General features: G+C 40.5%; 1 protein-coding gene across 1 annotated transcript in view; it reads left to right on the top strand.

The window, feature by feature from the left end:
* The first annotated feature begins 2,990 nt into the window (after nucleotides 1-2,990).
* The window catches only part of uhrf1 (ubiquitin-like with PHD and ring finger domains 1), a 33,589-nt gene continuing 22,832 nt past the window's right edge, over nucleotides 2,991-13,747 (top strand). Inside the window, 3 exon segments of the mRNA XM_034709085.1 lie at nucleotides 2,991-3,143; nucleotides 12,481-12,750; nucleotides 12,752-12,880. Of these exon segments, the coding sequence (XP_034564976.1) occupies nucleotides 2,991-3,143; nucleotides 12,481-12,750; nucleotides 12,752-12,880 (552 nt within the window).

Here is a 13,747-nt window from a genome sequence, read left to right as displayed (position 1 = left end):
TTCCCCAGCAGACTACTCCAAAGAAGATGGCTGATGCCACCACAGAGTCAAGATGGACTTCAGAAGAGTCCCCCTCCACACCAAAAGACCTGAGTCTCCTGGGCAAAAAGAGTCTGCTTTGTCCCTTCTTGTACAGTGCATTGCAGTTGTCTGACCAGTCCAGTTTATTGTTCAGGTGAACACCCAGGTACTTGTAAGATTTCACAATCTCAATGTCCGTTCCCTGGATGTTCACTGGTGTGGGAGGAGGGGTCTTGCGTCTTCTGAAATCCACCACCAGCTCTTTGGTCTTTCCTGCGTTGAGCTGGAGGTGGTTTCTCTGGCAGACTGCAAAATCCTGCGTCAGTTCTCTGTACTCCCTGTCATCCCCGTTGGTGATGAGGCCAACAATGGCGGAGTCATCAGATACTTTTGCAGGTAGCAGCTCGCTGTGTTGTGGGTGAAGTCTGCAGTGTAGGCAGTGGAGGCCAGTGCATTACAAATATATAACATTTATCCTTTCTGTCTTCACAACCTATATTTATTCAAATATTAAACAGTTGTTATATTTATTCCCTTTGACTTAAAAAAAAAAAAAAAAGCATGACAAAGTGGCATAAATCTTCTACGCATAATTCTTTAAGGACTTACAAAATGTGTTTTTTCAAAGTCACATTTGATGGCACTAATAAAGAAATCTACTGTCAGACTTTTAACTCATCCCAAATTATAGATTGTAACAGAAACCCCCCTCTGACAAGGCAACAGCCAATCATAGTTTAGGATATTGGGGTGGACCCTGGGGTGGCCAATTTGATTTTAAGGGGTGCCAGTGCCACCCTTGGCCACCCCTCTGGAAACGCCACTGGTGGTTTAGTCGTACCTGTCTATAGTGCGTCTCCACGGTTGAATGTGGAGCAAATTTCACACAGATCAGGCAGTTCATGTAGAGGTGGTAATGATGGCTATAATTCTCCACCTTAGCACCCTGGCAATATCTTCAGCCCGTGTTAGAGGTTTTTGAAATGAAGAATAATACGTATCATTTGAAATGTTCACCTTGTTTCCCAATCTGTCCAAACATAAAAACATTCACTGTCCAACCAGAAAAAGTGTGTTGAGCTACGTAACATTTGTTTTACTCCAGATGAACATTTCAAACTGAGTTGTCTGTGCTTGAGTAACTTAGTTCTGTTTTTATTCCATGGCATAGTTTTTAGAGATTTGAAGTAATGTTTTCTAAATAACATGATGTAACTGAATGTACAACTATTATAATTCTTGACTGCATTTATGCTTTGTGAAAATACAACGTTTTGAGATGTTTTAAGAAGTACTTTGAATACTTACGTTTTTTTAAAAGCAAGTAGCCTACTTCAGTACTTTAACTCAAGTAATAATCTGACAGAGCAACTTTCACTTGTATTGGAGTCATATTTGACCAGTAGGATCCGTCCTTTTGACTTCATGAAGTCGTGTACTTTGTCCACCACTGTTAATCGGGAGCTGTTTTTAAGACATTTTGACTCTACGGGTTTCTATTAACCTCAAATGTTTCTGTCACCCATAGGAGTAACTTCTAATGACTATCTTCGGAAATTAAGAAAAATAGCACATTATCGACAAGGCAATGCACAACGACGAATTAACAGTACTAAACAGTGTATTCACATTCATAACGTGGGCGGTCATGTGTCTTTAAATTACCGGTATATTTACAGTCAATGTGGGTACTGTCAGAGCATGTTATAGGCCTAAAGTTTAGAAATATACATTGCTTCATTTAACCACTAGATGTCGCTAGTCACTATTGTAAAACTACTGTGGGCCAGAGCATATGAGGTTCATAATATCACGACGAAGTGAAAGGATATTACAGTTTTTTACGACTGAATAAAAACTTAAATTAAAGTACTACACAATTATCAAAACCTTACACTCAAGGAGCGAAACATCGGCCCAGATCTGCACCACTATAAGCACAATGTCAGCCTTACACTTCTTGCAAAACAATACACAAAGTGATTTGCAAAACACTAATCACACGATACAGAAGTATATCATGATGTCACTTCCTTCAATTCCAAAGCACTGACTGTCACATTACCACATCTATGAGCCAATTGGTTAAACACAGCCATTAGGTGCGCAAACACATGATTGCTTAATTGTAGACACACCAATCAGGTTTAAGCATTATAAAAATGCAGCAGGTGAGTTCACCTGCAGCTGGATACAGTATTTCACGTTTGTCTGATATTTGCTGAGCTTACAGTGTTATGCACACTACCATAGTAGCATGAAAACTGGGACATATTGTGTTGTGATTCTCCATGTTGACACGTTGACTGATTTGGGTATATAGAGAGAAATAACTAATATTTCCATCAGTCTGCAGCATTGGTCTTCTGTAGTGTTTGGTGAATTTATTGTATATTTGCACTTTCTCTGTGTGCTTCACTTACAGTACTCTGAGAAGTATAATTACTGTAGTACTCCGTGCTTTAACTCAAGTAATAATTTGAGAGAGAAGCTTTCACTTGTATTGGAGTGATATTTGACCTGAAGTATCTATACTTTGACTTAAGTAATGAAGCTGTGTACTTGTCCACCACTGCTGACAGCCCTTAAATAAATCAGACCAAAACAGCACAAGATATATACAAACTACATCTCCATGTCCGTTGTTCCCACAGAAACAAAACGACCTGATGGATTCATAATAACAGTAGTTTTTTTTTACTGTACTTGAGATTGCTGGTTATGTTTCCTGTTCTGAGTGCGCTGTGCCTTTAAGAGCTCTGTGTTCGCTCAAACGTTATTTCGCGAGATTTGCTTGGCGCCGCGACCTCATGTGAGACACCTCCTGCGCGAGCCAGTCCGACGTTACCTCTGCAGAGGAAAACGCAATGGAGCCCTGAATTGCTTTTATTTCTATCTCGTAAAGAAAATTGGCATCCAAACCCTGCTTTATTCACGGTTTTTGAGAGACGTAACAGGGCGGTGCAACAATGTGGATCCAGGTTCGTACTATAGACGGGAAGGAGACTCGCAGCGTTGAGGATCTTTCTAGATTGACCAAAATTGAGTCTTTACGGTTGAAAATACAGGACATCTTCAATGTAAGCCCCCAACAACAGCGCTTATTCTACCGAGGAAAGCAGGTAAACATTATTTTTGTGTCGTCTCAGTGTGCAAACCCTCGTTCTTTGCAGCTTTGGCAGGGTTTGGTCATCTGGTGGAGTGTGGAGTGGTCCTCTGGTGTTGTAGCCGTTTCGGACCCATGCGAGCTTCCTGTTTTGATAGGAATTCGCCAATAGTTCTTGCGCAAGAGCCCCGGGTACGCGGTGTGCCAGCCCCTGAGAGTAACGGTGATACTACATGGAAGTTAGGTTCTGTTATGAAACCACGTCACATTGTTTAGGTTGCTATTAGGAGATCCGCATGCAACAAATGTCTCACCGCCGTAGACATGTTTGTTTACATTGCAGCGAGAGAGAAAAGGAGAACATCGCCCTCTGTTTCCACATGTAGACTGGAAGTAGTGCAAACACAAACAATATGCATCCCCACAGACTTTATTAACGTCATTTTAATCTGCACACCATCAACTTCCCTTTCAGATTCATCAAAGTGCATGGGAGTATGATTTGTGTTTCTCACATGTGGCAGCAGCAGCAGCCTCAGGGAGCCTTCAGTGACCTATCAGACCTGTTCACGAGGTGTGATTATGATGATGTTAATGATCATTTGATGGAGGAGGGGACTCCTGGCTCCACGTGCCCTGACATCTTACAGTGTTGTTGTGTTTACATAATGGCGTCACTACAGTAAACACTGTACAGTGAGGACGGATATGGCTGTGCAGGACACATTACAAACACACAGAGGTTTAATCCACAAGTATTCAGAGGTTATAAGTCAACCTTCATAGCAAGGGAATATCTGCAAATGCTGCAAAATAAAGAAATTATTTTTTATTTATATTTCACCTAGAAACTCTCCCTAAATGACAACAGCTTTAGGTGTCTCCTTTATTTTAATCTTATCAGTATTCTTAGACATGCAGATTGGTTGAACTACACACTGTTCTGTCTAAATTACAAGCCTTTATCTAAATAACCAGTAAAAATGCTCAAGGGTTTATACCCAAATTCATATGGATGTATCTTTGTGTAATAGTATAATAAAATATGTCTCAGTCAGATGTAACCCTTTTCTATTGGGCGTATTGTTTTCGAAAAGGTATACATTATTATGTAAAAATATTGGAAGTATTGTTTTGCTCTAATAATTTAACTGCAGTAGGCCTCTTTTGTTCACATTGCCTGCACCAAACTTTTGAAGTACTTGATCACTTTGCCAATGCATATATATGTTTCAATCAGATTTAATATGCACATTAATGTTTTTTAAAGGTATATTTTTTGGTAGTATTTCTACATCAGCATCATTCTTCAGCTCACAAGTTGATTCAGGGAGTCTGTAATACAAACTACAGTATATTTCAGGCACTAAATTTACATTTTCTTTGCAAGGAAACTTCAAAACTCAAACTCAGCTTTCAAAAGCACTCACTGATACAACTTTTGTCTGAACGAGAAGCTACAAGTTGACTTGAATTCTTTCAGTCACGACCTGGTGGGTTTGACATTTGACATTTTATTAAGGATTGAATTGGTTACTGGGAACAGATGTAAGCAAGCACAAATATACTATCATTAAAAGCCTGCAGTCAGGGAAGACAATAGCATGGTAAGTGTAAGCTGTCCTGGATGTTAGTCTTCAGTGTGCACTAAGCCTGTGGTCTATTCCATTAACACACTGATATTCTATTAAAGATGTGCCAAATAGGGGTTTCACAATACCATATTTCAAACATTGAGACAACAGTTAAAATGCATTTGTATTACTGCACTACAAACATTGCTGGTTCAGAATTAGAAAGAACAGAGATTGACTTTTGACAAACTGATAAATGACGTCTTATTTTCAGGATTCATTACTTTGTTTTCATCTGTGGCGCTCACTTCTCTTCACTGTATCTCAATGTAACTTGACCCCCATTGCTCTCTTTTTCCGCTCAAAGCAGATTTGAGTTGAAAATATGACAATATATCTGTCTATTTCATAAGCTTTGGTACTTGTACTATATACTATGTAATGGAAAAAAACAAACACCCAGATTGTGTTGTTTTAGAGCCGTAGTACACAAAAATATAACAGTTTCTTACATTTTTACAACCTCTCCTCGTAAATGAACTGTTTAAAATAGTGTTTCCTTTTTATTGGCCCTTAGATGTAACTCGCCAGACTTTCCCAAGATGATTTCTGAACATTAGTGAGACCCTACAAGCCCTCGTTTCGATCAGTAATAGGCAGAAATGCACGCAGAACACGGGTGTCATGATTATTTAGTGTTTCAGCACAACATAACAAAGATAATAATAACATAGTGTGACTCGGCCAGGCGGATAAGCTGGCAAGAAGAAGCATCACATATGATGTGTAAATCTCACATTGTTTGCATTTAGTTACACTTTGTCCTATTCATTCATTTGAGATGGGTCATTGAAGGCTACGGAAGCCCTAAGTGGACACACAGCCATACTTTTTATTTTTCTAGTTAATGAGTTGACGTCACTTGTTTTTAGAGATCTTGGCGTAACATCATGTGGTTATATTGTATCTACATCTCCTGAGCTTTAATGCAGATAACAAACAGACATAGGCTTACCTACCCGGACCCTGATGGCTGGCCTATCATAGTGACCAGCCTGTTGTTTTAGTTTGGATATGGCCAGATAATTATCCAGTTACCAAGAGTAGGGATGTCCTGAAAATACTAATTATCTGGTCAGAAATAACAGAAATTGGGCGCAGTTGGCCTGCGCTCTACGCATGTACAGAGGCTATAGTCTTCGTCGCAGTGGTCTCTGATTCGTCTCCTGGCCTCGACCATTTGCAAACCATGTCTTCCCCCACTCACTGCTCCCCATATTTCCTCTCTAAGGCAAAAATGCCCCAAAATATAATGTAAAATTAAAAAAAGAAAATAAATAACATAAATTGAAATTACAAGCACACGTCATTTAAAACGACTAAACATGGATCACAGAGTCTGCAGGATAACAATGTCAGATTGGTTTGCCGACTGTGGCTAACGGTTGCAGAGCTAGCATCACCAGACTTCAGTCCTCCTAGTAGGTTAATGTACACAAACCTGTGTTAGTTACGCAATGTTTTGGTCAAGTGGTTTTCTGCAAGTGTAACTAGAAACAGCCTACATACAACTGTATCTTTTTTCTAGATCAAAATACAGACACGCAACGAGATGCTATCGGTCATCTGAGCCTGTCTACATCTGGGTTGTAGAGCATTAAAGCATTATTGCAGTAGCCATTAACCAGAGCTACAACCCCTGCATGTGGCAGGTGGGCTATGCTGCAACTTAGACACAACATATGACCGGCATTTCAGGCCTATAATAATACAAATATTGATAACTGGATTAACTGACTAGTAATTGTGCTTTTGACTAGGGAGGGTGATGATGCAGAATAAATCAGTTGACTAAACATGCAAATCCCCAATCACAAGAAGACACTCTTTGTTATGTCAAGGGGAGACACATTCAATCGTCATATTGGGAAAACCAGCTTTGTTTTCCTAAGGTAGCAAGAAAAAATGCGTTGAGATCTCGAGCACACTACTGAATTTTACGAGACACGTAAAACCAGTGTTGTTTGTGCGATAATGAGATAAATAAGTGCAGATCTGAAAAGATGGAGAAACATGTTTTCACAGGAAATGGAGTAAACAAACTGTTTTGAGTCCTGTCCCCTTAGGACTTCCACAGCACGGCAAGAAATGCTTTTATCACTAGTGTCTTTGTCCTCTAGTTGTCTGCACACCCTATGTTGTGTAATGAATGATAATGAAGTCTTCCGTTATGAATCTTGCAGGTCAAAATGGGTTGGATTTCTCCTCTTTGGGAGCTGTATTTAAGTCAAGATGGTGGGCATATAATATATCTGACAAAAACAATAGCTCACTTGGCAACCTAATATGCCATTGTTTGAAGGGAAATGTGAGGTGTTGTGTTACACATTAGGCACAAGCCTTTAGATGCATTTTTCATTCTCCTACCGATGACTTGATTTCACTGGTCGAGGCTTTTCTTAAGTCAACAGGAAGCAACCGTAGCCTCATTTTCAAGAATTACATTAAATCTAGGAGGAAAACTGGTTTATTAACATTTGTTTAGTTAACAATTCATAAGCTGTTTGCTGGAGATGTCATGGAGCTGCGTGTCAGATGTGGTGGCAAAGGCTCGGCCCCCGTGTACTGAATCCTGTGCTTCCTTCATTTCACTGGAAAATAAGTGGGGAGGGTTGATTAGGGGATTTCCACGTGTTAAGCAATGCAAGGAATGAGCCAGTGACATGTAGCGCACACTAGCTAGTGCCCTTACATGCTTGGAGGGGGTGTCTGCGCTCTGTTAACATTTGACTTGTAGCAGAATAACTCAGTCTAATTCCACTCCAAAATGGCGTCTTGTTTTTCCCCCCCCAGCTCACTGCGCACGCTGCCTCACCCATTCAAAGTCATGCTTGCCCTTCAGTCGAAGGGTCTCAAGCCATACAACTTTGCCTCAGTGTTTTTTTTTTTTATGGGTTTTTTTTCCAATTTGCCTTTGCACTCGTTGTGCTTCTGTTTCACTTTGACAACATGTTATGTCACATACACTCACAAGCAGACTTGCCACACACCTTTCACGCTTTCATGCAGCCTCTCAATTCAACGCCAACATTCACTTTAGCAGTAGAGATCTCATTCCCTATTTAAAAACATTGGCCTCTTATTAAGTTGTTAAGAGCTTGGTTTGATTTGCATGTGTGCTGCAAAATAAGGCTCTAAATTCTCCTCTACAGAGGCACCAACATGTTCATTTTCACATAGTTCTGCTGCCGTCCACTCTGAACTGTTGCCGGTTGTTGGCCGGTAGGAAAGCTTTATTGGCTTGCCCTCTTTCACGCAGACTGTTGCTGTGACCTAGATATCACTACAATTGATTATGCATATTCTGATGTTGTGGCTCCTCGATTGATCAGCTAAGCTGTATATTTCATTAAGAATTTCAGGGAAAGTAGAGTTGGCTGCAGTCATGCGTACACACAGTCACACCCTTCTTCGACAGATATGCCGGACAAAGAGCAAAGACAAAAGAGGCATGAAACCTAGACTACTACAACCGCGGGCTTTCTAACACTCCCACATGTTTTGATAGTTTTACTGCTCCTACTCAAATAGCCTCAGCTTACCCGATCTTCTATCGGCACTGTGAATTATAGGGCTGTTTTTTTTGTGCTCAGATACTAAAGGACTGCTGAGGTTATTATGCTTCCAATTATCTCGTGTTCTTCTGACTGTAGGTTTCTCGTGTCAACAAAAGTATATGTTTGAAAGTAATAAACATTTGAAGAATTAGAGCAGAATCTGTAATTTGTATACGGAGTGATTTTATTACTAAAGCATAAAGCCACACTGTGAACCCTACAGCATGTTATCAAAGTTTTCAGAGCACGACTTTGAATTGAATCAAGAAAAGGACATTGGTCTTAACAGTAATGTTTATACATTTAGGTATATAATTATGTGTGTACTAGGATCATAATCATTATTCAGTAATGGAATCGGGGTCACATTAACATGAAGATTGAGAATGCCTGCTCACAGTGCACAGCAAACACACTTTCCCAGTGTATCTCTATGAATGGTCATACTGGGAACTGTGTTCTAAATGTGTAAAGAAACCTCTATTTAATACTTGAGTTCAGGACCAGCTCTAAGAGACTCTTGGATGCATTTAAAAAAAAATGCTGCTTAAAGCGATAAGGAACAAGGAGAAAATGTATTTTGCCCAAAGCAGCTGGTTTCAAGATAAAAACAAATTGGCAAGGTAAAAAACTATCAAAACTCTGCACGGCCATTGTTTATGTCTCAAGATCATTTTTGCAAATTAGTAGTGGATCATTTTCTGCAAAAGACATGACTGTTAGCAGAACGAGGAAGAAAATACATGAGATGGAAATTTGGTGAACGGCAGACCCGCCCCGTGTTATTGTTTTTTGGAAATGTGACCTATTTGCTCAGTTCTTTGCTTTGACGGCCTGTGGGCGGGGACACAAATGAAGAAGACCGGGTATGAGTAAGGGTTTGAAATGGCTGCTGGAGCAAAAGAGGCTAATTTTTGCTCTGCTACAAAAACCTTTTAAAATGTCTTTTTCTCACAACTCAATGTTATTACATAGACGGTAGACCACAGTGGTTCCTAAGTCCTTTTCTTAATGGCTTGCAGGCATGGATCTGTGTTGTTATACGGGCGTGGATACAAAGATTCCCGCACAAAAGCCTTTAGAGCGTTGTAAAAAGATACAGCGTGAAAGCATGAGGGTTAAAAAATGAAACTCAATGGACAAATCTCTCCCCATTTTCCGCTTCTGCTTCACAACCAACATTATTGACTCAGGATTTATTGAAATATTCACCGCTATAAGCTGATACAGAGTTGGCAGTGTGATATATGTGTCTACATGTTCACTCTGATTTTACAGTATCTCTGCAGCAACACGTCTTTCTTTGATATTCTGTCTGACCTTGTACTTTGTTTCCTCTTACAGTAAGAAATGAGTCTTTGAGAGAATGCCTGTGGATATGCAACAGAGGAATTAGCCCGGATGAGAGGTGTTAATTTTATTCCAACACACACGCACACACACACAATTACAGTGCCAAGGTTTTTTGACTCTGATTTCTTAAAACCTTTTGAGAAATCTTTGTCAAGTGCCTCTGGTTTTGTGGTAAAGCTTTGTTGTGATGTGCTTGGTACTGAAATCTCCCTTTGGAGCAGTGCTCAACCTTTCTTGTTACAGTCATCTAGTGAAGGTACGAGAAGCAGTGTCTGTTTTCTTTTTTTGTTTGCCAGCATTATTTATGATGAAGGAGAAAATGCCACATCTTTGATGATGTTATTCGTCCTTCATGCTCAGGACAGTCATCATGGCCGTTTTTCTGTCAAAGTGATCTTGACCTCCATGAATGTGTGAAGCGTTTTTTCTGTCACTGCCTGTTCAGAGGGTAGTGTTCTGCTTTTAGTGTTTTCAGACGGTTATTACCTTACTGATGTCAGAGCTGCAACACCTCGCATTGAAAGCTGGGGCAAAGCATGTACAGCCATTTATAAGGGTTGATGCAGTGCATGAAATTCTACCATATGTTGTTTTGACAGTATGTTGTGGATTCTTCCTTATTGTCCGTCCATCTGACCTTTACAGCAGTGAGAATGTTTGCTGCAGGTCCTACTGGCAATAGTCTGTTTTCCTTCACTGTGTTTGTTTGCCTTTTTTTTCTTAATGCAGTATCAAGTAGCACAAGGCAGAGGAGGATAGGCAATTACTGTGACTAAATCGAAGACCGAGTTCAGGCAGGAAAACAGACAAAGAAATGCTGAGATAGACTACAACAGAAAAATACAGGAAGACAGGTGAGTATTGCAACCACTGTACGGCTGTGTTTGCACCGCTGCTCCTCTGATCTAAATTTCATGAGACTATTAAAAACAGGGAGGGATGGGGAAATTGCGCTCCCTTCTACAATCTCCTGCTACGCCTCCGACTGCTCCCCTCCTTGCTGTCAAATAACGAAGACGAGGAGGAGAGCGCGAGCCAGAGTGGCGGCCATGCTCGTCTCTCCAGTACAATGGGCTTGTAGGGTTGAGGGCTTAAAATCAAAGCGGATGTCTGTAATGAGTTTGTGTGTCTGCCATAAGCTCTGTTTCGAAGGTAGTAGCTGTACCACAGAACACCTAATAATAGTAGATGGCAGGCGGTAGAGGAGCACATATGGGTTTGTAATGTAATGGGCCCTCATTGTTTTTTCCAACAGCTTGTTTTTGTTGTGAGTGTAATTTTCTGGAGCCCACAAGCCGCGCTGCCTGACAGAGTCGCAACGAACACGATGATGGTGGCAGTGGTGGGTTTGTCTCGAAAGAGATGGTGTACATGATTCAGGTTCATGGGGGTGGGCTGGAATGTAGGGGTGGGGGGGGTGCTCTCTTTTGGTTGCCATAGCAACCCAGTCATTTCTTCTCTCCCCCAGCTACACTTCCTATCACTTCAACTCATGCATCAATTTTTTCTTTCTGTTATTTTCTTTATTTTAAATATATATTTCTTGTTGAAAACTGCTGCAGCATAAATGTGATTAGAGATGCTTAGTATCTGTTGCAATTGGATTGGAAATAGAAGTTATACAGAACATGCTCAGTAATGATGGACTTGTGCATCTTGGTTTTGTCCTTGAAAAGCAGCTGAATGTGATTGACTGAGGGCACTGTGTGGTGCAGTAGTTTGCATTTGGTGTCACATTGGATGGATGCCTGTTAGGAAAAACATTTAGGACAAAATTGAATAACGGTTCAAACACATCTTCTTTGATCAATTTCATGCTCTGCAGTTAAGCTGCTGATCTTTGTTTGCAAATTGCACATAAGAATTTAAGATATTTTTAGGATTTTGATTTTAGTTTGGGAAGTGTTCTGTTTTCTGTTTGTAGTCTAAGTAGAATGACCAATCAAATATCAGCAGGCTTTGGCATATGCACCAAGAACAGTTTGAATAGAGAGCTAAAGCAGGTAGAACTCAATTTGCTTCTTTGACATCCTGTCTCCCATTGGCAGTTATCTGATGTTGTATTATTTATCTCCAGGAACAGACATCAGTGAGTGCAGCCAACAGTCCGCCTCAGATCATACATTTCAACTTTTTGTTACAGATTTGCCGGATCACAGATTTGCAAATCATTGTTTAGACTGCTAAGACTTCCTGGAAAGCACAAAAATGATGAAACCGATCTCTGGTAAACAAACAAGCCTTTTAAAAGTTTATATCCTCCTGAGGACAGACTGGTCAAAGCTAGCAAGTTTTTACAAATCTACATCATGATGTTATTTCTGCAAACTGAACATCTGCTAATTGCAACTGAATCAGAAGACAAATATTTCGTTTTTTTTTGGTTCATATCAGTGAAATAAGCCTGAGTGAAGCCGCTGTGTAGCCTACTATTTACAGTGAAGCTGAGACTCACCAGATGAATGGGTGCTCCTCTGAGGGATGTAATGAAACAAGAAATGCTGGTGTTCATTTAGAAAACAAATTGTGAGCAGTGTTTTGCCCTTGAGTTTAATTGGGTTGTAACACAATTGTACAGAATGGAAAAGGAAGCTTTGGCTGGAAGTCATCCATCGCCAACAGCTGGCTACACCAGAGTGTTTGAATTGTTGGCCACCATTGTCGGAGGCATATATCAACAAATGACCGCCAATAGGATCCTCGGATTGAAAAGATGCAAATTTTGCTGCCACAACTCATTAAGTCAAAATTGCTTTTCTTCTTGTTGGTTGTGCTTGTTCATACAGTTTTGCTTTTTTCATATTTTCAGATGGAAGATGGCCAGACACTGTTCGACTACAACGTAGGACTTAATGACATCGTCCAGCTGCTGATTCGTTCACAGTCTGATGCTCCAGACAGCCCTGCCAACAAAGACTCCTCTGGTGTTTCCTGTACTTCAGCCCCTTCTCCTGACTTTAAATCAGAAAGCCACAACTCCTCAGCTCTTGCCTCCCCTGCTGCTATGGAAACCTCCACCAAAATAGACAATGACAGCAGCAGCAGCGTAAATACCAGCACTCTTAATGAAACCAAGGCGGGATACCAGCGCTACCAGTAATTCAGCCAGTACCAAAAATGGGTTCAAGTCCCCCAGTCCAACACGGGACAGCCAGCCACACACATCCAGCAAAAACACACTAGTTGACCCAGGAATTGGTGTGTACAAGGTGAGGATGAGAGCGTCAATGTTCTGGAGCTTTTTGAGATAGTCACCGTCACATGTCTGAAAAGGGCCCTCGCATTTATTCACGTTATATAAAATTATGGACCAAATGTATCTTTGTCCTACAGCTGTTAAATACTACAAACCTCCCTGTTAATATGAGCCATGCAAGACGTAGAAAAAATCATTTGTCTTTGGCGTAATTTAGCTCACAGAATAAGAGGTTGTCATACTTTTGCAGACTAGATTTGACATTGACACAATTAGGAGTCTAAGGACAATATGACAAGAATTTTTACTTTCCAGTGTGCAGGTGGAGATTCCTTTTCACCCACTGTCGTTTGCTGTAGCTCCACAGACCATAAAGCAGCCTCAATTTCACAAACTGCATGCAAATAAATATATTTTTATTAGATGACAAATCTTTACGTCCAGTATCCTTTTAATTTATTAGGACTAATGTCCTACACACACGAGGCTCACCAGGCACATTCCAAACCACATCGGAGAAACAGGTCTAGTCATAGACTACAGCCCACATATCGGTGAATCTACTTTGCACTGTGTTCTACCGGGCTTTGCTGGCTGGACTGGCTGACCGACTTGTCTGAGAATTACATGCGTGGGACTGAACTGACCTTTTTTTATGCCAAAAGTCCCAAACAGCCTACAGGATAGATCAATCATGTAGCTTGGAAGGGGAGTTTAAATTGTACTACTCCGATTTTCAAGGTCTTATACCTTTACAAGCTTATAAGTATTCACTGCAGGCCTAGTGCATATCTTTTGTGGTTTTCATAAAAGAGAGTCAATGCCAAGGCAATGTCATTTACCATACCTACATGGCAGCCATTTTCATCTGTTTTTGTTA

The sequence above is a fragment of the Notolabrus celidotus genome, chromosome 19 (assembly GCF_009762535.1).
Source record: "Notolabrus celidotus isolate fNotCel1 chromosome 19, fNotCel1.pri, whole genome shotgun sequence".
Classification (NCBI taxonomy): domain Eukaryota; kingdom Metazoa; phylum Chordata; class Actinopteri; order Labriformes; family Labridae; genus Notolabrus; species Notolabrus celidotus.
This window is presented reverse-complemented; position numbering and strand designations above follow the sequence as displayed.